Here is a 23,345-nt window from a genome sequence, read left to right on the forward strand (position 1 = left end):
ATTGAATAGTAACAGTAGATTTGGAGATATTTCGTCTGGCAAACCCAAATTTAACACAAATCACTGTTAAGAATGATTAATCATAGCTCATAAGAATTTTTGTGTGTGTTTTTGACTGTATAATTGGCACATCACAGAACCAGTTTGACCTTATATGCTCCCGTGACCCGGAAACAGTAGTCGATCAACATTCCATATGCACGTTTCTCAGTATCCTTTATTTGAACTTTTGTCGATATTAGGACCATCACTGTATTCTACACTGAATCTATCTATGCATTAGCATACTAATATTTAATTTGCTTGTTATTTCTCTGAATCATGCCTTTTGGCAATGGAAGCCCTATCACACTGACTCTGACTTTTAATTAAACTAACGTGACAGAAATTCCGAAGCAACTGACGTCGAAATCACCTACACATAGTTAATGCATGTTGGTCTTGTATCTTACTGAAACCAAGCATTCTTCGTAACACACTGAATTAACTTAGTACATTGATATGCACATGCTGTTGGTCAGTGGATATTCTTGTCCAGACTCGATTACTTGCAGACCGCCGCCATACTGCCGGAATATTGCTGAGTGCGGCGTTAAGCAACATACGCCCAAACAATAATATATAGATATGTAATAATATAAATATGTTCTAGTATCCGTCTCCCGATATCATGGAACCAGTCCTAACAACACAGCAGTAACCGTTATTGCAAGAAAAGTTCTATATGTGATGAAATAAAGCGAATCTGTGTTGGTTGATGTGCTGCGGACACCAAGAAATTCTCCGCACTCACGATAATTTCAATTTGTTTTAACAAAGTTTTTAGGGTTTTGCCAGACGAGAATGTTGTGTCAATGCTGGCCATTGTCTTTAGAAGTCTGCTGACTTGGTGGCTGAAGGGCCCAACATACGGGATGTTTGATGTGGATAGGAGATAGTTCAGGTTTCGGAAGACGCTGAACTTGATCTTGTAGTGTTTTCATCCGTGAAGATCCGGGTTAGTTTGTGCCTTCCGTAACCCATGCTTGTCATAAGAGTCGACTAACGGGATCGGGTGGTCAGGCTCGCTGACTTGGTTGACATATGTGATCGGTTCCCAATTGCGCAGATCGATGCTCATGCTGTTGATCATTGGATTGTCTGGTCCAGACCCGATTATTTACAGACCGCCTCCATATAGCTGGAATATTGCTGAGTGTGGCGTAAAACTGAACTCACTCACTCACTCACTCACTCAATTGTAGTGGTTTTTTTATGGTGGTTTCTACAAGGTTCTCTGGACAACCATTGTATGTGATGAATGTTGTCTTCATGTGGTCTACTTCTTGCTGCAGTAGGCCAGGGTTACAGATTGTTCTTGCGCGTCTTGCAAGTGTAGTAACAAATAAATTCTGTAAATAATCGGGTCTGGACCAGACAATCCAATGATCAACAGCAAGAGCATCGATCTGCGCAAGAGGCTGTGTATATAAACTAAATGTGACTGTGGAGAGAGCTATATTGGTGAAACAGGCAGACCATTATCATTTCGTTTTAAAACTCGTTCCATCCACATCCACCACAATTTCCATATTCGTCAGCACATCACTCATGTTGAATTTATATTGTAGTCAATATACATATTTAACATGTTTATTACACACCCGGTAATAAAGAGCGGCGGGACCGTTCAACTGCTGCATGCGATCAATGTCACGTCGGGTCAACTCGAGATCGCTCGGCGCGATATGACATATTACCCCTGATTACCAACATCGCCAACACCAACAAGAAGCGCTTCGTCAACGATAGGCGACACCTACTGAGCGACGGTTATTACAGCGTGTGCTCGCTCAAAGACGAAATCTTCAAATCTCTGGGAGCCGAACTGAACGATTCCAACGGCATGGTCATGCTATCGAACAATGAGTGAGTGAGTGAGTGAGTGAATGTTTAACGTCACAACGGCAATATCTCAGCCATATCGTGACGAAAACAATGTAATTTCTATTAATATAAAGAACAATAAATTGAGAAAATAGAACCTGTCATCGAAGGACAGTAAAACTATTAGAATATCACAGCTCTTAAGTTAAAACTAATACGCTCTCATTAATATATCACTATAGGCAACAGTACAATATAAACACTGGCTATAGATCGCCAACAACTGAAGGCAGACCACCACACAATGGACCCATTGAACAATGGGACAGACATCGTGAGACTCGGCTGACCTCTGGACAGAATTGTCCCGTTGACGTCGAACGATATACCACCACAAACCTCGATCATCTCGATCCGATAAGCACGACCGATAACATTCAAGGCGAAAGGCCTTGCACGCTGCTGAGAGCCATGTCGGTTAAAAAAAATCAACTACAACGACGGCAGAACCGAGTCGTTCCCGTTCCTGCAGTACAAGATAATTAAACAAGCATTATCACGGAATTTAAAATATCCCTTTTAGATATAAAGCACGAACCAATACACATAGAATATCTCAGCACGACACTACAGTAGTTACTTATCACACCTCAAGTTCCTATCTGTAAGGATTGGATCTCTGTACATTGTCTAGATAATCCCAATGACTCGGTAAGACGATAGAGGTCTGTACTTCAAGTGATAACATATAGTACACTGGACCCGTGTCCTTTAAGGGAAACACTATGAAATAAGATTGGCAATTTAACAGCCGACATTACAACGCGGTTGGTAGTAATGCGATGCTCAAATATATCGTAACCCATGTGAGAGTTTAAAGAAAGAGAAAACTCTTCATCAATCATAGTACCCATATATTATACAAAAATATTAAAACACACAGTTAATAGGAAGGGTATAGGATTTGAAGCACTTCGCTTAGTTATCTTGTGCTGGCCTCAACATCGCTGGATCTCCTCTTGCCATGGTATCAAAACTAGCACTGTGCCTTACAACGAAGTGCATGCAGCAAGAGACTAAATGGCACTTAGTGGTTCCAGTCAGAGAAAAGATACTATCTAAATGAAGCATTCACCGACGCAAAGCATAGCTGACGGAATACACTCTGACTATACTGTTATCGATCACCGGGCGGAGATATAGTTATCATTTAACATAGAATGTATGGTTTGTGATTTTGAAACATTTCGTCAGTTCCTGGTGGATTATCGCAGTCCTAATCCCTGCCAGTAAATGCATTCATAACGTTCTAGACACAGGTCTCGATTCTCTTGTTTATGGTCAGCGATTTTTCAGTGACTTCAGTCAGCGATTTATCTGTGTCTTTAGTTTCCTCTTCCTTCACAGACCTGTGATTCCTGTACAACAGAACAAACAAATGTTAAGGCCACATTCAATATATTTTAATTCACACATACATGTTTATGTTTATATGTATAGTCATCACTTTATTGCACACCTACTTGCATGGTCTACAATGTAAACACAGGTACACTCCAAGCGCTAAGATAAGTGTCAGCGCCACTCCAACAAGCCCACCAATGAGAACACCTAGACCGGTTATCTTTGTAAACGAATGGGTCATTTTGTTGGGAAGTTTCTTCTTTGATTCTGAAAATGTAAATCAGATTGGCTCTTCCAAATGATTCAATCATAATGACTTTTGTTATAATCATAGTACCACTGTCATTTAGAATTGTTTCTTATGTCGCCGAGAAGAGTGAGTGAGAGACTTAAAGTTTATAGTCACATCGGCAGTATTTCAGTCATATCGTGACTAAAACTTGTCGACGAAGGACAGAAAGCAACTAGAATATCACAGACACATCAATTAAAACGAGCATTTACCTCTAAAATTGGATTTCGATCTGGACAAAACAAAATGAAAACGGGCTGAATATGGCCAGCAACTGAAGGTAGGTCACCATACTAGGGACGATGGGGACTTACTGTACGTTTGCTTCCTGCATGGACACTAGCTGGATTTACACCATCCCTTCAGCTGCTGGTGATAGTACTGAATTTTCGCGACTTGTTAAAACAACAAATAAACTACGATTGAAAAAAACCCGGTAGTGCCAAGTTTACTTTGAAAGTTTTGGGACTCACGTACTCTCTCAGGAGGACAATAATTTTACAATACGTTAACCCCTTTTGATGATACAGCCACTAACAATTTCAGTTGTTGTTTTAAACTATCAATTACAAAACATTTGTATTTTTACACAACTGCCATCAACATATATCTGGCAACCTTTTTTTTAAAACTAAAATGATTACATGACTGTGAATTTACATTAAAAAGATCCTTAAATGTTTTGAAATTGAAATACTTATCCCTCGTGATGGATCGCCAAGAACACCTGACTAAGATGAATGTTACACAGTTAAACATAGTATGTTGTATTCTACCTATAACACGGAGACAGCGAGGACCTCTGTATCCATGTGTGCATCCCTGGAGACATCTCCCGTCCACAACGTCACAGCTCCCGTTACAGTGACCGCATTGTGCCACACAGTTCAACCCGTACTTCCCGTTAGGACAGGCTAAATATGAAACACTGTTTCACTGACAGTTTGAATATATTGGAACAACTTGACTGCATAGAACCATATATTTCACATCAATGTGCTCGTTTTTCTTCTGCAAGTTGTACATGGAATACATTTTTTCTGTTGATAAAACTCTCGTTCATCCCAGTGGATACATATAAATTTTAAACCGACCAATACTTTTGGTAAGTCTCAACAAAATAATATCTTTTGTAGCCTTGGGCTAGATCATTTGCAATATTTCACTAATGATAGTGATGACTCAACCATACAAACTGCAGTCAATATTACAATGTCAAATGTGATAAAGGTCACGGTGTATTCTACCATTGACGCTTTGACAACAGTAGTATACACAATAGCGGAACGGGGCCAGGTCCCTCCAGGCCCTTATCCCGTTCCGCTATTGTGTCTACTACTACTGGAGGTGCATGCAAACTTTCACGACAATCAGTCGAATAGTTTATGAAATATCCACTTTTAAGTGAGCATGGGGTCTGTTGAAAGGCTAACTATCCGACGTATAGGCGACCACGCTCGTTAAGGTCGTTGGGCAACTCCGAGTGTGAAGGCAGTCGTTCTGGTAAGCTGTGGGAATACACGGTCGGCCGTCTCTGACAAACGTTACACTGAGCCGGCTCACCGCTGTTTGTCCTAGCGACGTGCGTGTGTCTGTACATCTCTCGGCTGGCTGGCTGGCTGGCTACACTGTGAGCGAACTCGATTGCTGTGGCGAAGGAGTCCGTTGGTCCAAGAGCCGTGCGTGTGTCTGTACACCTCTCTCGGCTGGCTGGCTGACTGGGTATGTATGTCTTACAGGAATGTATGACCAAGACTACGCGATTTACAGGCTTGCCAACGGTCTCGTTTCATTGATTCATGATGCGCTAAGTTTGTGTTTAACTATCCAACAGTGGGCGATCCATACACTGTATCGTGAGGTACAATTTGTGATTCTTCCTAGACAAATGGTCTACTTGGCCCGTCTTTCAAGTAGCACAAGTTCGGTTCGCCGTCTTTGACGTCTATCAGGTCGACGTTGTACGTTTTCATGGACCATATCGAATCGGCGGTGCGTTTTCTGCTGTCTCCCTCGTACTCGCCCAGCTGGTACAAATACCTAACACCGACCCAGTCCGGTAATTTTTTCTCTGTTTTATCGCGATGTGCCGCTGCCGATGACAATTCGACAGATTTCATTTTGATGTCTTCGACGGGTCTCTTGCCAACGAGTCTGGTGACTTCGATGTTGATGGCAGCCACGACTCGCGGCAAGCATTCAACCCATTCCGTATTTCTGTTTCAGGGATCAATTTAATCCCGTGAGTACTGGTGTGAGGCTAAGGTGCGATTGAATCTATCGATGATGGCTTGGCTGCAGTGAGCTCTGGCCACGCCTCGTCTCACCTGGACTTTGTGCTTGGCCAGCACCTGCGACACGGCTCCCATGAACTCGCGTCCGGGATCGATTTGCAATACGGCAGGCCAGGTCAAGCGACTGCGTTTGCATATGCGTTCTAAGGCTTTGGCGACTTCGTTTGAATCTTTCATCATCAAATGGTTTGGCTTCTTTGTAGCGACTGGCGACGTCAACGATTGTCAGGGCATACTTGTAGGTTTTACGCCTCACCCTGTCGTGAGGTAGAAACAGGAGGTCGGTTTGATGAACGCGATTTGGCGTCGAAATGTCGAATTTTCTTCTTGGGGTGTACCGATGCGCCGTCAGATAGACTTCCCAGATAGCTTGTTTTTTAAGCCAAGCTTTGGTGACCTCTTCTGAGACTCTATCGGCTTTGGCGAGTTTTGGGATGGCGTCTGCCCTTTTCCAGTACCCGCGTGGGCTGTAATAAATTTTCTCCATGATGTATGTATATTAGGCGTTTTAATTGTTTAATATGCATTTGTGTCCGTACGCATAAGTGGTGACTCCGTCGATCGCGATCCATCGTTTCGTGTCCATGGGAGACAACGACGTCTTGTTGATTCTCAGTCAGTATATCCTGTGTCCGTCCCTTCTCAGCATGTTCATCGGCGTGCCCGGGCATTCGGCCTTCATTTTGCTGAGCACTTTTTTGTTTGCTTGGCTGTGTAAAGGATGGTCTTTCGGGTAGTCACTGGTGTCGTACAGGTGCATGATTTTCTTCATGTCCTCGTACACATCCTCGGTGCGAATTTCCATCAGCAGGGAATCCGTGTACTGCTTCTTCATCTCGTTGTAGTAAAAGTCCTACATCAAATGTTTGGATACGTCAAGGATGCTCATCCCCACGTAAATGGGCCAGTTGAATTTGATGTGGCTTTTGTTCATGTGCAGTGCTGCCAAGTCGTCGTCGAATGGCTTCAGTTTCCTGAGTTTTCCTTCCTCGCTGGATACCACAGAATGAAGCAAGAGATTCGAACCAATTCGAATCAGCGAAGACAAGAAAAATTCATAGGACAAGGGAAGCAACAGGCCCGGCAAGCCTTCATTACGAAAACCAAACAAATCATAGGAGATTCACAACAAATTGTTTCCCGGAAATGAACATAACGTAGTCAGACAACCATCTCAGCTCAGCTGAATAGCCGAGCCGAGAGAGACCACCCCTAGACACTGCAGATAGTTTAGGCAGCCACTGCAATACCAGAAAAACGACTTTGAGAGAGACACCTCGCTCAGAACATAGACTAGCAATGATAGTCTGCTAGCCTTGCTTCAGCCGCAACTGTGCAGACCAGAAAAAACGATAAGGTTTTGACCTCTGAACTGTGAACTGTCAACTCTGACCGCAGAGGACATATTGCTAATTGAATTTTCAGCCTCGCTACTTTATAACAAGTAACATTGGTACAATTAAGGCCTTGGGAGGACCTGGTCCCGTTGCGCTATTGTGTATACTACTACAACAAGTTCCGCTTTATCCATTTCTGCATCCTTGAAGACATCTCTGTCAACCACGTCACAGGATCCATTACAGTGACCGCAGTCAGTTACACCGTTCAATCTGTATTTCCCGTTAGGACAAGCTGTGAAACACTGTTGTCACATAAATAACATCGGGCACGACGACACATGACCGTTATTGCAATGAGATGACCTAAACGTTGATGTGACCTTTTCTGACATGCTCGGTTTTAACAACCGAAACATCTTTGTAGTTTAAAACATGATGAGCTGTGCGTCATCTTAACCCACCGTCTTTGCACAGATCCAGCTGCCATCCTGCCTCGCATCTATCCGGACAACTTCCGGTCTCGTGGTGACACAAACTGTTGTTACCACATCTACCACAGCCGTTGCTGCAATCCACACCATACACACCAGCTGGGCAAACTGGGCATGCCAAACAATATGTGAATATGTTTAGTTTTCCAATGTAAATATACACCTATTTAACATCAGAGAACATACAGATGTATCTAGTCGCCCGTTGTGGTCGCGAAAGTCCCTTCCAATAAGATATGTTAGAACTTGTTGTCTGACGCCTAAAGGTGTCTCTGTTGCTCAAAGAAACATGTGTAAGTAACTTCACGCCCTCGTTATTGTAGTACCTTAATGCTATAACACAGTACTTACTTAACATAACGCTAATAGTTAACAGTTCTTACCTGCACAACCGAAGTAGACTTATGTTCCGTGTGTTAGTTTTATATGAGAATTTACTGGTGAAATACACTTAATAATTTCCAAAATATTCCGTAACCAACAGTTTTCCCACTTACACAAGTTTACAAAAGAGTACTGTGATTGATACAAATGAGTACTCCTCTGTGGGTTTTTTTTTATACTAAATAATCACGTCATAGTTTGTTGAATTTCAGTGTATATACGTTATTCAAGAAGGTAATCAAATAGTTTTACCCTGTGTACAGTCAGCTGCACGCCATCCAGGCTTGCATCCACCGTCACACGTGCCTTGTGTCACATCACAACTGGACTTTATCTTGCAGTGACGTGTAGCGCATGACTTCCTACAGTCGGGTCCATACCACAGTCCTTCCGTGCAACCTGGGGTGACTGTCGTAAGCGTTGGTTTTGGAACTAAATGCAGCAATAAACATACTCCATAAGTGAACTCATCGTTTGAAACTTCATATTGACTTTTTGCAGCCTGATAGACATGACACTGCTTCAGGCATAAACTGTCTAACATGTTCATATAACTTGCAGCTAACAACACATAACATGGTGAAATAAAGACATATCTTTGGGAAAAACTAAGTTTCCTGGGAACACTATCTTGCATTAAAGCCTTGGCATTTTCAGATGGTCCAGATTCGATTACAGACCGCCTCCATATAGCTGAAATACTGCTGAGTGCGGCGTTAAACTATGAACCAACCAATCAATCTTTTTTTTCAAATATTAAACAGCTCTTTCCGGAAACAATCCTAAATCAAACTTATGCATAAATAAGGTCCAATAGCTGATAATGCTGTTTATGCTATTTCATAAGATCTGTGTTGTCTGGAAAACTGTTGACTGTTGGCAATTTCTTGCTGACGTGAACTGAAATGGCTTCATCGGCTGATTAGATGGTCATTATAGCAAACGTAATTACTGATATTGGGTGTTGTCTGGAAATAATTCTTTCGTTATTATTTTGTTGTTTCTGTATTTGGAGATACTAAGCTTAGGCAAACACATGTTAATGAAATATACTTTTTCGTAGTGTGAATCTTTCTGTTGGAATGTAGAATACATTAATGCTTCATCAGGGAGCTCCACGGATGGTAGAGTGAATGGCTATCTGAACATTCTACTCATGCAAAGTCTAGTACTGTGATTGAAACACTTTTGTACTCCTCTGTGGGTTTTTTTTCATATTACATAATCACGTCATATTTTGTTGAATTTCAGTGTATACACGTTATTCAAGAAGGTAATCAAATAGTTTTACCCTGTGTACAGTCAGCTCCACGCCAGCCAAGCTTGCATCCACCGTCACACGTGCCTTGTGTCACATCACAACTGGACTTTATCTTGCAGTGACGTGCAGCGCATGACTTCCTACAGTCGGGTCCATACCACAGTCCTTCCGTGCAACCTGGGGTGACTGTCGTAAGCGTTGGTTTTGGAACTAAGTGCAGCAATAAACATACTCCATAAGTGAACTCAACGTTTGAAACTTCATATTGACTATTTGCAGCCTGATAGACATGACACTGCTTCAGGCATAAACTGTCTAACATGTTCATATAACTTGCAGCTAACAACACATACCATGGTGAAATAAAGACATATCTTTGGGAAAAACTAAGTTTCCTGGGAACACTATCTTGCATTAAGACTTGGCATTTTCAGATGGTCCAGATTCGATTACAGACCGCCTCCATATAGCTGAAATACTGCTGATCGCGGCATTAAACTATGAACCAACCAATCAATCTTTTTTTTCAAATATTAAACAGCTCCTTCTGGAAACAATCCTAAATCAAACTTATGCATAAATAATGTCCAATAGCTGTTAATGCTGTTTATGCTATTTCATAAGATCTGTGTTGTCTGGAAAACTGTTGACTGTTGGAAATTTCTTGCTGACGTGAACTGAAATGGCTTCAGCAGTTGATTAGATGGTCATTATAGCAAACGTAATTACTGATATTGGGTGTTGTCATTAAAATAATTCTTTCGTTATTATTTTGTTGTTTCTGTATTTGGAGATACTAAACTTAGGCAAACACGTGTTAATGAAATATACTTTTTCGTAGTGTGAATCTTTCTGTTGGAATGTAGAATACATTAATGCTTCATCAGGCAGCTCCACGGAAGGTAAAGTGAAAGGCTATCTGAACATACTTACTCCACACTTCTACTTCTGCAAAGTCTAGTACAGGGCCATCTCCGTCGTTATCTGTTTCGGTATAGATAGTCAAGTAGCGCCAGACTCCAGAACAGTTCACATACAGTATGTCCGCTATGTCCCTACAGTCGGCACGTCCTGTGACAGTGTAGCAAAGATCCCCTTCCTTGGGGTTAGTGGAATCCGTGCGTGATGTGTAGAACTGTATGCCATTACGCCGTCGTGGGTCTAGGAAATAGGTGCAGTATTTGCGCTACAAATAACATGCTTAAAAGACTGATTATATTTTCATTATGTAACATGCAATCGGATCAAATGTAAAAGCAGGATACGTTTATGAATGATTGTTGTTGTTTTTTTGTTTAACAAAACACTCAGCAATACTCCAGCTATATGACAGCTGTCTGTAAACAATCGAGTCTGGACTAGACAATCCAGTGATTAACATCATGGGCATCGGTCTACGCAATTGGGATACAATGACAGCGAGCCTAACCACCCGACCCCGTAAGTCGCCACTTACGACAAGCATGGGTTGCTGGAGATCAGTTCTAACCCGGATCTTCACGGGTCTTTTTATGAACGAGGGCGGTGAGGTAGGCTTATGGTTAAAGTTTTAGATGCAGACCTAAGTTCGAGTACCCACATTTGTACAATGCGTGAAGGCCATATCTGGTGTCTGTTTAAGTGATAGTGCCGGAATAGATGGCAGCCTCTTTATTCTTTTATGCTTCTATTGTGATGCAGCATCCGGGATTAACCCTTATAGATTGACAACGGTAGAAGGATATAGATATCAAGCTCTTTATTATTTGATGCTTCTATTGTGATGCGACATCCAGGATTAACCCTTTATACCAGTGCAAGATTGCCAACGGTAGAAGGATGCATATTGACAGATTGTAACGGTGTAGATATAAAAGTTGTCATCCACAAGTGTATATTGTCTATATTGTTCCTCAGCAACTTTTCAAGTCCCATTTAATTTACCAAATATTTAGTTCAAACGTTTTAAGGTATTATGAGAGCTGCAAATGTGACCACACAGGCATCCGTTGTGTTTGATTCTTCAAAGAACTATTACTTACAGTCAAATCTGAAGAAGATCCTGATCATGGGAGAATGTACCTCCACGTTCAGGTCGACCTTCCACCATGCAGTGGGTTCGTCTTCCTTGGTGTGGATTGTCAATGACTCGTCGGTACCATCAGTTTGTCCGTCAACAGCTCGCGCGGAATATTGGACTCTCCTGGTACTGCTCATGGATGTTCGCTTATGCAGAGCAACGTTTAGACCACTACCTGAGACTAAAACCCACACACTCGGATTATGTATTTCTTGCATACAAGATGGCAAGGGTATTACGCATTTGGTATTAATTTTACAAATGGAGGCAGTCTGTAAATAATCGAGTCTGGACCAGACAATCCAGCGATCAACAGCGCGAGCATCAGTCTATACACTTGCAACACGTTAACATGTATCAACCAGTTCACACGATCCCCTTAGTCGCCTCTCATGCGTTGCTGATGACCAATTCTAACCGGCTCTTCAAGAATCTTTCTGAATGCCTTAGCCCCACATTTCACAAGACGAGACCAAAATTGTTTTATCAGTAAACATCAGATGGCATATATGTGCCTTCGTCTCTGAAAACGTTTGAATCTATGTATATGATATTGTCCATATTGGTTAACGGAGATACTTCCGTTGGTCTGCAACATACTGTTTCGAAATGTTTAAAATGTTCTGAATCATTACAGTGATTGTGAAGAAGTCCCAAATTTCACGAACTGTTTTCTCAGTAAACTTCACACAAAATTTACCATCGTCTGACAATGTCCATGTGGCCGTTTTGTACCTTAACTTCCGTTGATCTGCACCATTCTGCTTTGAAGGAATGCAAACACCAAGAGCACACAGGATTCCATTCACAAACACGAAGAAGTATAAAATGCGAAATAATGTTGTATACTTACTCAAAGTTTGTATTGTATCATAATCTGAGTGCGTATCATCATCGTCATCTTCTGTGAATGGGCTCTGTGATTGATAAGTATTCCAAACTTCTACTTCCGCAAAGTCCAACACAGGGCCACCGTTATCATTGGTTGTCTCAGTGTAAATAGTAAGGAAGCGAAAGCTTTCGTTACAGGTAACGTTTAGAATATCAGCAATATCTCGACCGTCTCTACGTCCCCTGACCGTGTAAAACAGACTTCCGTTTTTTGGAGCAAGAGAACTTGTAACAGAGCCATAAAATTGTAACCCATTACGGCGGACTTTGTCTGAAAATAAATCAGATCAGAAATCATTCACCTGAAACCTTCATCATAAAAACTCTGGTTTCATTGGAAAATGCTAAAATATCACAAGGAACATGATTAATAATATGTGTAAACAGGTCTTTCTCAATTCGGGAACTCACATACTCAGAACCAGTGTGCTCCACAGTAAGAAAGCGCATTGTTATACAAGTGGCCTGAAATCACAATACACATCGTATCGTACATATACAAACTGGCCCACAGTTGACAAAAGCCAATTGGAACATATTTGTATCAAAGTAATAAGTATGAATATTTGACAAAACATTACTTACAGTCAGTTCTGAAGTAGATGATGATCAATGGAGACTGAACCTCCGTCCCGAGATCAACCTTCCACCAAGCATTAGGCTCACGCAACGAGGTGTGGATTGTTAATGACTCGTTATATGCGTCAGTCACCCCATCTACCGCTCTTCTGGAATATTGTACTCTCCTGGTACTACTCATCCATGTTTGTTTGTGGAGAGCAATGTTTTCCCCACCACCTACAACAGAGTATATGTATGAGAAGCGCCATAAAAAATACTAGTGGAGTTAAGCGTAAATGATTCATATTTCGGGGTTCATATATCCCGTGTGGCGAAAGTTATGTTATTTTACCATCCGTAAAACGGCGGCATCTCTTATGACTATACTTAACATGTTTCTCTCATTTGTTTTGGAATTGTTAAACTTCAGTTTTGATGACTGAGTAAGGATCTGTGCGTGTTCATCTGGAGAATAGCCCTATACTGCAAGTCAATCGTGTATACCAAGTCACTGAAAATATAGAGCATTGTTTGAATGAGTTACTTAGACAGCTTTAAGATGTCCAGATTTCATAGGTCAGGGATTTTATTTTACTGGTGCTGTAATGGACTGTATAATAAGAAACGAAGATAATGATATGTGGCGTGAGCTACCCTAGTGACAGATATGTTAAAGAATTTGGGAAACGACTTTTTAGCCTCAGTTGTATGTATGGTACTCTCCTGCTTAACGGGCATCGAAGAAATTATCGATAGGGTTCCTTCACTTTTTGCTATTCAAAGTTCCAGCACTGCTGATTAAATTGTTTACATCTACTGATTAAATATCTCCGACAATTTTAACACGTTGAGTGTGTTTCATTTTCACACTAAATGTGCTGTATGTCAGGATACTGACATGAACACTTGATGAAGTTGTCCATGATATAAATGCTCTTATATGTCATAAGGCCAATGGTCTAGATGGCATTACGCCTGGGATGTTAACGTATGGTAGCAATATTTTAATTCATCATCTAATGAACCTTTTTAAGATTATCCTAAACTGTAGTATATGTTCTGATCAATTGTCGCTTTTGATTTCATTCTTCATAAATCAAGGGGACAATGATATGAAACAGTTTGGAGGCAGAGGAATCTTTGGGCATCAGCATATGATGGAAGGTTTGTACTTTTATATGCCGATGATTTGTCCACATTTGCCGATTACATTGATATTTCTTAAATCTCAAAGACAATTAGATGTCTGGTTTAAAATGTGTTATTAAAGGGTGTTCGTTAGCAAAGATGAAGCTGAAATTGTATTGTCTCATTGAGAAAGTATGAGAATTATAAGCACGGTAACGTATCTGTGAAGCTGTCCACATATTGTAGTCATCTCCGTATATTGTTTTCAAACACATTATGTTGGTCTAACGTTCTACGGACATAAACATTAAACATTAGCAGATCTGCATGTACCATATAACAATTAAGTTATAAGTTTCACAACATTTCTCCAAATGCCTCGTTTAGAATGTTTCATTTTCAGGTGAACACAAGTATGTTATACAGCTTATTCATGAGCGTTTTCATGCTAAATTCTGCAAGGAATACATTTCAAGTACTACAATTGTTACAGTTTGTAGTTTGAGATGTTTGAGATACTGGTTTAAGTTACATGATATGCCAGCAGATAGATATTCTTATCGGCGTTATGATATGCTAGTCAGTTTAGATACAATAAGTAGGAAACATGGGCTACCCTATATTCATTTTGCTTGGGTGTTGTACTGGAATATCTAGGAGTTGGTGAAAAGGTTTGTTTTATGAATGAAACTGTGTGGGCTGATGTAAGTTGTACAGAATTAGACTTGTATTCTCTGTATAAGATATCTTTAGCATTTAAAAGAAATGAGAAGAATGCATGCTTTGGTAAAACATAGTTTGAAATACAGGAAGAAGAATTGGTACCGTCGTAACTGCATTCAGCGTGTCAGATGACCCCACAATAACCGAAACGTATTGCCGTTCCACGTTGACGTCAGCAGGTGTAAGCCATGGCGCTACTCTCACCTGGTCCGTCGACGGTTCTTTATTTAAAGAGTGGGGGGTAATCAAGGAGTGAGGGGTCGAACGACCGTGACTCTTAACTGTCAACATCACATTCATGTCCAGGCGCCCATTGATACAAAGAATAACACCAGGTTCTATACTCGAGTCTCTCAACCTAAAACTTCAATACAGGACAGGATATGCTTGTCCCAGCCTTGGTCAACGCAAAAGCATGCACTACTCTGCTGGTGTTAAAGGTATGTTTGTAAAGCCTCTGGACTTGGTTACATATCATCATATCTCAGTTTGATTGGCTAAACACTCTATCAGACGTTGACTTCAGGCGTATCCAGTGACAGACAGTAACCAGAACGAATGGGACCGATTCCACATCTCTGTATCAGCTCTCCGAACTTTCTTGATCCCTTCTGTTCTTTGTGTCGCCATTGCCTTCCCGTTAATTCTATCATGATGGTAGCCATCATTTCAGGACGCACCTGCTTCAGCTTTTGGGATGGGTTTCGGTATTCCATTCTACCCTCTAACACCACGGAAAAGGCTCTTCGTGTTTGTCCATTATTTAAGTCAAGAGGCGAAATAAGAAAATCGTTTTGTATTCGTGTGTCCGTGTAAAGATATACATTCAAACATTCTTCAACATTGAAATGTTACTTATCCATTTCTAACTTACTCTGATAAATATACTCCAACCGTTCATATTTGTTACTATAATTTCATTCTGAACAAACCTGTAAACTATTCAATTAATTGTTTGTGCCTAGGTCTGAGTGAGTGAGTGAGTGAGTTTTACGCCGCACTCAGCATTGCCTAGGTCTGAGGCCCGAATACTGAAATGAATAATCTGATCATATACAACAGTGTGAAGGTGGTATATTGTGTTTTTCTATGTTTGCTGTATAAAACTGCACCTAGCAATTTTAACGACTACATGAATGTTTGTAATGTATGGCGTATGACATGTTTCCAGTATATTCGCTAACATGTCAAAGCTGTGCTTGTGGTCAGAAGTAGCGCCACTTAATGTCAAGCATCATTTCCGCTTATGTGAGGTGAGGTGAGGTGAAATTGGGTTTAACGTCGTACTTGAGAATATTTCGCTCATATGATGACGTGCATGCATGTGTATGTGTATGTGCGGCTGCTTGTACTAGCCCAGACTGAAGCTGGTTTTATAGTGCTAGCCCACTGAGATACCATGCCGCAGTGAAACATGAATACCCCACTCAGACACATTATACTGACTCCAAGCCGACCAGTCCTTGTTGTACCCATTTATGCCGAGCGCCAGGCAGGGACCAACAAGTACCATATTTTAACGTCTTTTGGTATGACGCGGTCGGGGATCGAACCCGCGACCTTCCGCTCTCCGGGCGGACGCTCTAACCACTACACCACGGATGCGGTCCCCGCTTATGTGTCATATGTTTCTGTTTGGAGACAGTGTGTACATAATTCACGCGGTAAATATCTCATGATGGATTATTTTGGACAAAAAATAAGAAACAAATACTTTTCTCAATTGTTTGTTTGTTTGTTTTTTTAAATAGATCCTACACACGTGTTCTCCTTTTGATATATACTAGGCACATAAAGAAACTGTGCATACAAAAATTTAAAATCTAAATTTATCAAACCTGTGTAGACACATAAGGATTCAAACTCAGAGATTAGTGACATGTATCCAACATGCATGCACGTGCCACGTTCCGTGACGTCAGTGGTTTCGTCCTTGAGACGTGCAATACGTTGTTGCATGTGCATTCCGGGAAAGAGAAACAGAGCAAATGAATGCCACACAATACTGTCACTTTGGAAAGCACAACCCCTGCCCTTGCAATCGTTCAAAATATTAAACGGTTATTGAAACGGATAGCATGCCAAGGCTCACGTCTGCACAACGTCATGAGGCCATTGGGATGGTCCGTTGGGGAATGTGTCAACGACAAGTGGCTGCACATTTCTACTGTCACCGGAACACCATTTCTACACTGGTTGAGACGCTACGAGAACACAAATGACGTCATCGATCGGCCACGTTTTGGACGTCAACGTGTAACAACGCCAAGACAGGACAGATGGATAAGGGTGACCCATCTTCGCCACAGGTTTCAGACTGCACTGATGGCTGCCCGAACCATCCCAGGACTTCGCCGTATCCACCCCGAACACAGTTTGACAACGTTTACGTCATCACGGGATTAGACCACGACGTCCCGCCATACGGCCATCCTGACACAACGTCATCGACAAGCTCGCCGAATGTGGTGCTGAAATCATGTCCGCATACCCTTGTTTTGGTGGGGAAATGTTGTTTTTACAGATGAGTCCAGGTTTAACATTTCCCAAAGTGATGGACGTCAACGTGCCTATAGACGCATTGGAGAACGTTATGCACAGGCCTGGGTCTTGGAGAGGAATCGCTTTGGTGGTGATTCCGTGATGATTTGGGGTGGAATAACAGCACGCCAAAGAACTCCTTTGGTGATTGTTCAGGGCAACTTAACTGGTGTGGGCTACAGGGATCAGATTCTTCGACCTGTGGCAATTCCTTTAATACTACATGGGTTCTACAAACACTGCTACTAACGTACCAGTCATTATTCATCTTCTGTAAAGGATCTTTTTTATGAATATCAATCCTCTTTTAATTGTAGCTTTTTAAAAATAAAATACCAACATTTGATAAATTTTGAATGTTTGAATTGTTTTAAAATTAGTTTCATGTTATCACCAACTGAGATTACTGATGGCTGTGCCACTCAGTTGGGTACAGCAGCATAAAATTATTGTCTCCCTGACAGTGGCACATGAGTCCAATCTTAACTGAAATATGTAGCATCAACTAGCATTTTAATTACTCGATTATAGTTTAAATTTTTAATCTTGGTTGGCTTTGCATACATCAACTGGTGGCCTCCTGATCTCTGCCTGGATCGAGTCCCGGATTGCCAGTTTACATGCTCGCTGGCAGATTTCTGATGACGTAAAGCCTCCTGGGAATCATGTATATAAGTAACGAACCCCTGATCCCCAGGAAGGGTCGCTAGTGGTCTATAACCGAGTTTTAATTTCTATTAGATAATATTCTGAGTAAGTAATATTTTTAATATTGAATTTGTTTGTTTTATACCTACTATCTGTTATATTCAACATACTGTTTACTGCCCTTTGTCGACAGGCAGTTAACTGTATTCAACTTGTTCACATCGCGATATGGCTGCAATATTGCCGTGCGATGTGAGATTTTAACTCAGTCACTCACTTACTGCTACTAACGGTTTTATCGGAATTTTCACAGGTAAAGAATAGCGTATGTGTTTCACTCTGAAACATGCAAACCGATTTATCTTACAGCAAGGTTTTATTCCTACGTGTGTAAATTGTAATGACTTCCATTATGCTGTTATCCGCCGTAATGCTGATGCAATATTATTGTTTTAAAAACCTTACCTTTACACACATTCATTAAGAACTAGGTAACTGATCTATTTGTCTTCCCACCAAAGATATTTTCATTTTCATCTTTTACCGCTTTGGTTCTCTGTCAATGGCTTAACACCACATATGCATGGACTGCCATGTGTACTTACCTAGAGAGAGAATCACGCATGCTCCTACTAGCCTAACGATGCCCAACGTAGCCATGAGAGACCGGTTATACACTGAGGATTATCAGTTTGTACAGGTAGTAATCTATGCCAAGAGTGAAGTTTCCACCAACAAACTAAAGAATGGTGACCTGAACGAGAGCGGCGATAACGCCTTGATAGCCGTGTTGACACATACGCCCATACTGTCCCACTTGTCCAGGGGTAAACGTCAAGTGTCCATAAGTATTCTCAAGGAGATTTCAGTTTGTAATTGTCACTGCGGCGCACCAGAATTACAAATGTACATTTTTAGACATCTTCAATTTCTATAATATATAAAAGCAAAGAGTGTTAGCTGAAATCTCTAATTGTATTTTCATGTCAGCATTTTTTATTTCTTAATATTTAGGATTTCCGTCAGAAATCAGAAAGGAAATATATCCACAAAAAAATCGAAAGATTTATTGCAATGCAAGTAATTCCGAACGATCTGGCAAATTTGCTGGATCGTATTTATTTCCAGAAAAGTTTAATTTATTTGCACAATTCAGTCTTTGCGCTATGATGATAGAAACTCAGTACTTTAACTTAGACTTAATAAAGTATATGCGCTAAGATGGCTTTGAACATGTGGGCCCTGGACCTGAACGCATGTCAGTGCAATTAGCATGCTTACAAGCTTCAGACATTTTGTGTACTTAAGCAATGTCAGAAGTCAAATTCGTTCTGCGATTATCGAAGGGGGACAAATGAACTTCTTGTTCCCCCTCTCTGTTAGCTGTCGATTACAAACTGTTTCTTTGTAGAATATAATTTGCATCTGGAACGTAAACGTGCAACGGTAGACGAATATGTTGACCGATAGCCTATTTTTCTTCTCTGAACATCCATGCATGGTTCAACTTAAATCTAATGTGCTTACTGATCTATTGACAAAGGAGGCATTTCCAATGGACATGACAGTCCATGACATTGTGGCCGGCACATGAAACAAAATCAGTTAACGGTTGTTACTGAAAACTCGCCAGTCAGAATCAACATGTAATTCATGGGAAACCTCTGTTTCTGGTTGTACGAATGGTAGCTTTAGCAATAAACATCATCGAGTATGTCCAAAAGCCAACATAACACAAGGCAGCAATCGTTTACCTGATCATTACAATATGATTGTTAACTATGGGCGAGCAACTTTGTCTGTATTTACATCCTGCAATGCCACTTATAAAGTATCAATGTTTGAAAAAGATTACAACTCTGAATTTACAAATCATTGCCGTTTATGTTTGTTACATTAACAATAATATATGGCTACAATACAAAACCTGTATCAGAGAGTATTTTCCTCTCATGAGTCAAGTACATTATCATGGATTATATTCTAAGGCTTCAACAAAAGTAGTTTTCCCAATATAGGCCTGAACGTGTGTATCTATATTAAGATATAATGTTATCAACATATGATAAAGATCCTTCTTTTTTCATAGTTGTGGCAATAGTTGTCCTCACCCATCCCCGATAAACCCTTCCGATATAATATGAAAGGTCTTGACATCTTCCTGCAGGCGAATTATGAACAACATAGACGATTAACTGTACCCTACACAGCCACGATACGTGTCCCATTTTAACAATGATGAACCCAATCATTTACATGATCACACAGGAAATGATTCTGCCATTCTAATCATGTATGTCGTTGATATATTTTTAAACGTAATAAACTGGTGTTGCATCATATGACTATTAAACGTCAATGCAAAAGAATAACTAGTTGACTATCTGCAGAAACAATGTTCTTTGGGCATTAGGGGCTAAATGGGTGGGATTTATAGCTATATTGTAAATATCTGAAGGGATGCTTAAATCTAGCTTGGGTCCATGCAGGAAGCAAAAGTACTGTAAGTCCCCAATGATCCTTAGTTTGGTGATCTACCTTCGGTTGTTAGCAATATATAGCCTGTTTTAATATTGCATTGTCATCTATAGTTATATGTTTTAGATTTAATTACTAGTTTTAAATTTACATATGTGATAGTTACGGTCCTTCGTTGACAGGTTTTTAGAAATTAAAATTACTTTAATTACTATAAATCTATAACTTGATTTACACGATATGGCTGAAATACTGCCGATGTGACTTAAAATCTGAGGAAGTGACTGGGAAAGTGATATGAAGACTGTACCAATGAAAGTCAGTGATGACACCAGGTGTTCGCGAAACTGTTAAGCATGTCCCACCCACCAGATAATAGTGGTAAATAAACTGGTAACAAGACACCACGCGCCTCTTCTTGAGACAAAACTGCTACCCACAAGGATTTCTGTAAGCACAAAACCTAATCAGGGTAATACAATTATTGATCGTTTTGTTAAAATGTAAAAGGTCGTTTCTAAGTAAGGAAATGTTTCCGACTATTTTATTATAGTCTTGAGATAATACGTGATGACATCCGGGTTAGCTGCTTGCCATGTTTAGTGTTATTGGAGGTGGGATATTTGTGGAAAGATACCAAAACTGTAACATTAGTTGAAGGTTCATCAACAACAACAAGTATTCAATGTTTTAAAGAACGAGACAATGCATACACATGAACACTGATACATGGTTTCCACAAACAATTTGAACCATCCCAGGCCGAACATAAAAGTCCCTCGCTGTAATGCTGCTGGAATATTGCTAAAAGTGGCATACAACTATCACTCACAGTCACTCATAAAATACCTCTACTGTGTGTTGGTGTGTCGGTGAAGATGTGAATACATGTTGGTGTGTATATGAAATGAAAGCAGTTGACATATTTACATTTTCAACATTATCTGATCCACTTACATTATTTAACATTGCTCATGCTGACACAATTCGTGGACGTATAGACTGTCAATCATGACCTTTCATAGACACAATTTAAAAATACCCTCCAATCACATGATCAGAATGTTGTGTCTCTAACTATCTAACCTTGTGGCAGATGTGTATATCACAGACCGTACGATCTGACAATAATAGAGATACGAGGCAGATAAAAGACAACCTGGATATTAAAACAGAAAAATCTTCAAAAGGAGCTATTTACAATATTTTCAAAAATTCTGAACTGAAGTATGAAACCAATCTGAATTTATTATATTATAATAATCGGGGGGCGTTACTTAATTTCAGAACTTCAAACCATTATCTACTAATTGAAAAAGGACGATGGATCAAAACTCCCCCAAGTGAAAGATCATGTATTCTCTGTATTGCAAACGACATTGGAAATGAATTTGACTTTTTTGTTTATTTGCCCCACCTTGCCCCTAGAAAGGAAAAATATATCAACAACTGTTTCTGTAGGAACCCGCATATGCACAAAACGAACCAGCTTTTTCACTCTAACAAACTAGGAACAATTAGGAAATTAGCAATATTTTGCAAAATAATAATGTCTCTTCTTAGTAGCGAGTTAATCGACTGCAAGAGAGAGAAACCGAATGCTTCGTTCCAATTAAGTTTAACATGGACAGTGGGTCATGGAGGGAGGTATATATATAATACAACCGGTATACCTAATGTCGCGATACGGCGCTTTCTTATGATTACACTTAAGTTCAAAATGTATCTTGTCGTGGATATAATTTGAATTTGTGCACACAATATTTATATATTTAATACTTGAGAAATCCCTGTAAGTAAGAAATCCCTCTTGTTGCAGGACGTTAATTGTTGTATGCACGGTATTTACAGAAATGGTGTCAGTTGGGCAAGTGACAGTTGAGTGTTTAATGTAAAACCAATCTACCTACTGTCAAGATAGGTAGTGATTACTCGTAAGTCCACAATGTATTTTGTCCAGGATATAGACTGACTAGATTAACGGGGGAATTTGAAGTTGCAAAACCCAAGCAGCAGTTCACGGTTAGGTCATTCAGATATTCTGATCGCGCCAGGGTCATTCTGTGTGCAAACCATCCGCGTTTTGTCTCCAAGAAACCTACCTAAAAAGGACTTATAAATTTGACATGCGTCGGGACAGTTCCTACCACTCCTTTTCTCCTCCCGGTGTAAAAGCTACAGGAGGCACTTCTATCCTGGTGAGGCAGGGCATCCTTCATAGCCCTGTCCCACTTAACACCACCCTACAAACTGTTGCTGTCCGCATGACTCTGAACATAGGGTTTACACTATGTTCACTCTATCTTCCTCCCTCCTCAACTGTCCGCCTATCAGATCTTTAGAACTTATATGATCAACTCCCAAAGCCCTGCATAATCATGGGCGACTTGAACGGCCATAACCCTATATGGGGGAGTACTGATACAAATAATAAGGGAAAGGTCCTTGAAGATTTTATCTCCAATAATGATCTATGCATCTTCAACGATGGATCAAACACTTATCTCCATCCTGCCACCGGAACGTACTCTGCACTTGATCTATCACTTACGGATTCTTATCTCTTAAACGAGTTCGAATGGTCGGTCCACGATGACCTTTGTGGAAGTGACCACTTCCCAACTATTCTTACTCCTATCAATCCCGTGGATGAACCACCTTCAACAAGATGGAATTTTACTAAGGCCAATTGGCCATTATTCCAAACTCTCTGCTCTGGAAAGCTTATACCAGACAACTTCAGGAATGTTCCTGGTCCCATGGAACTATTTTCTGATATCTTCAATACTTTGGAGACGAAACCATTCCTAAGTCCTCTGCAAACCCGCACATACGCAAGCCATGGTTTGAAACAAACTGTAAACAAGCTAGGAAAAATAGGAAGAAGGCGGAAAAATACTTCCGACAACATCGTACTGTGCATACCCTGAATGCCATTAAAATGACAAATGCCAGGGCAAGACGTACATTTAAACAAACTAAAC

General features: G+C 40.5%; 1 protein-coding gene across 3 annotated transcripts; it reads right to left on the reverse strand.

Moving 5' to 3' along the window:
- Positions 1-3,175: 3,175 nt before the first annotated feature.
- Positions 3,176-18,669, reverse strand: LOC124264029. 3 transcript variants are annotated; one of them, XM_046698749.1, is made up of 11 exons: positions 18,489-18,669; positions 12,868-13,080; positions 12,245-12,553; positions 11,354-11,572; positions 10,266-10,493; positions 9,363-9,542; positions 8,324-8,503; positions 7,658-7,795; positions 4,339-4,476; positions 3,390-3,537; positions 3,176-3,284 (listed from the first exon to the last, which is right to left on the reverse strand). In XM_046698749.1, exons 1-11 carry the CDS (start codon positions 18,541-18,543, stop codon positions 3,176-3,178), a joined length of 1,917 nt encoding a protein of 638 aa, XP_046554705.1. In that variant the 5' UTR covers positions 18,544-18,669. The 3 variants fall into 3 exon arrangements, with proteins under 3 accessions (XP_046554705.1, XP_046554704.1, XP_046554706.1); XM_046698748.1 differs by having other exon boundaries at positions 12,868-13,076; positions 18,485-18,669; XM_046698750.1 differs by lacking the exon at positions 7,658-7,795 and having other exon boundaries at positions 12,868-13,076; positions 18,485-18,669.
- Positions 18,670-23,345: the final 4,676 nt, after the last annotated feature.

This window comes from Haliotis rubra, unplaced genomic scaffold (genome assembly GCF_003918875.1).
Source record: "Haliotis rubra isolate DU_JTF1 unplaced genomic scaffold, ASM391887v1 Scf903, whole genome shotgun sequence".
Classification (NCBI taxonomy): Eukaryota; Metazoa; Mollusca; class Gastropoda; order Lepetellida; family Haliotidae; genus Haliotis; species Haliotis rubra.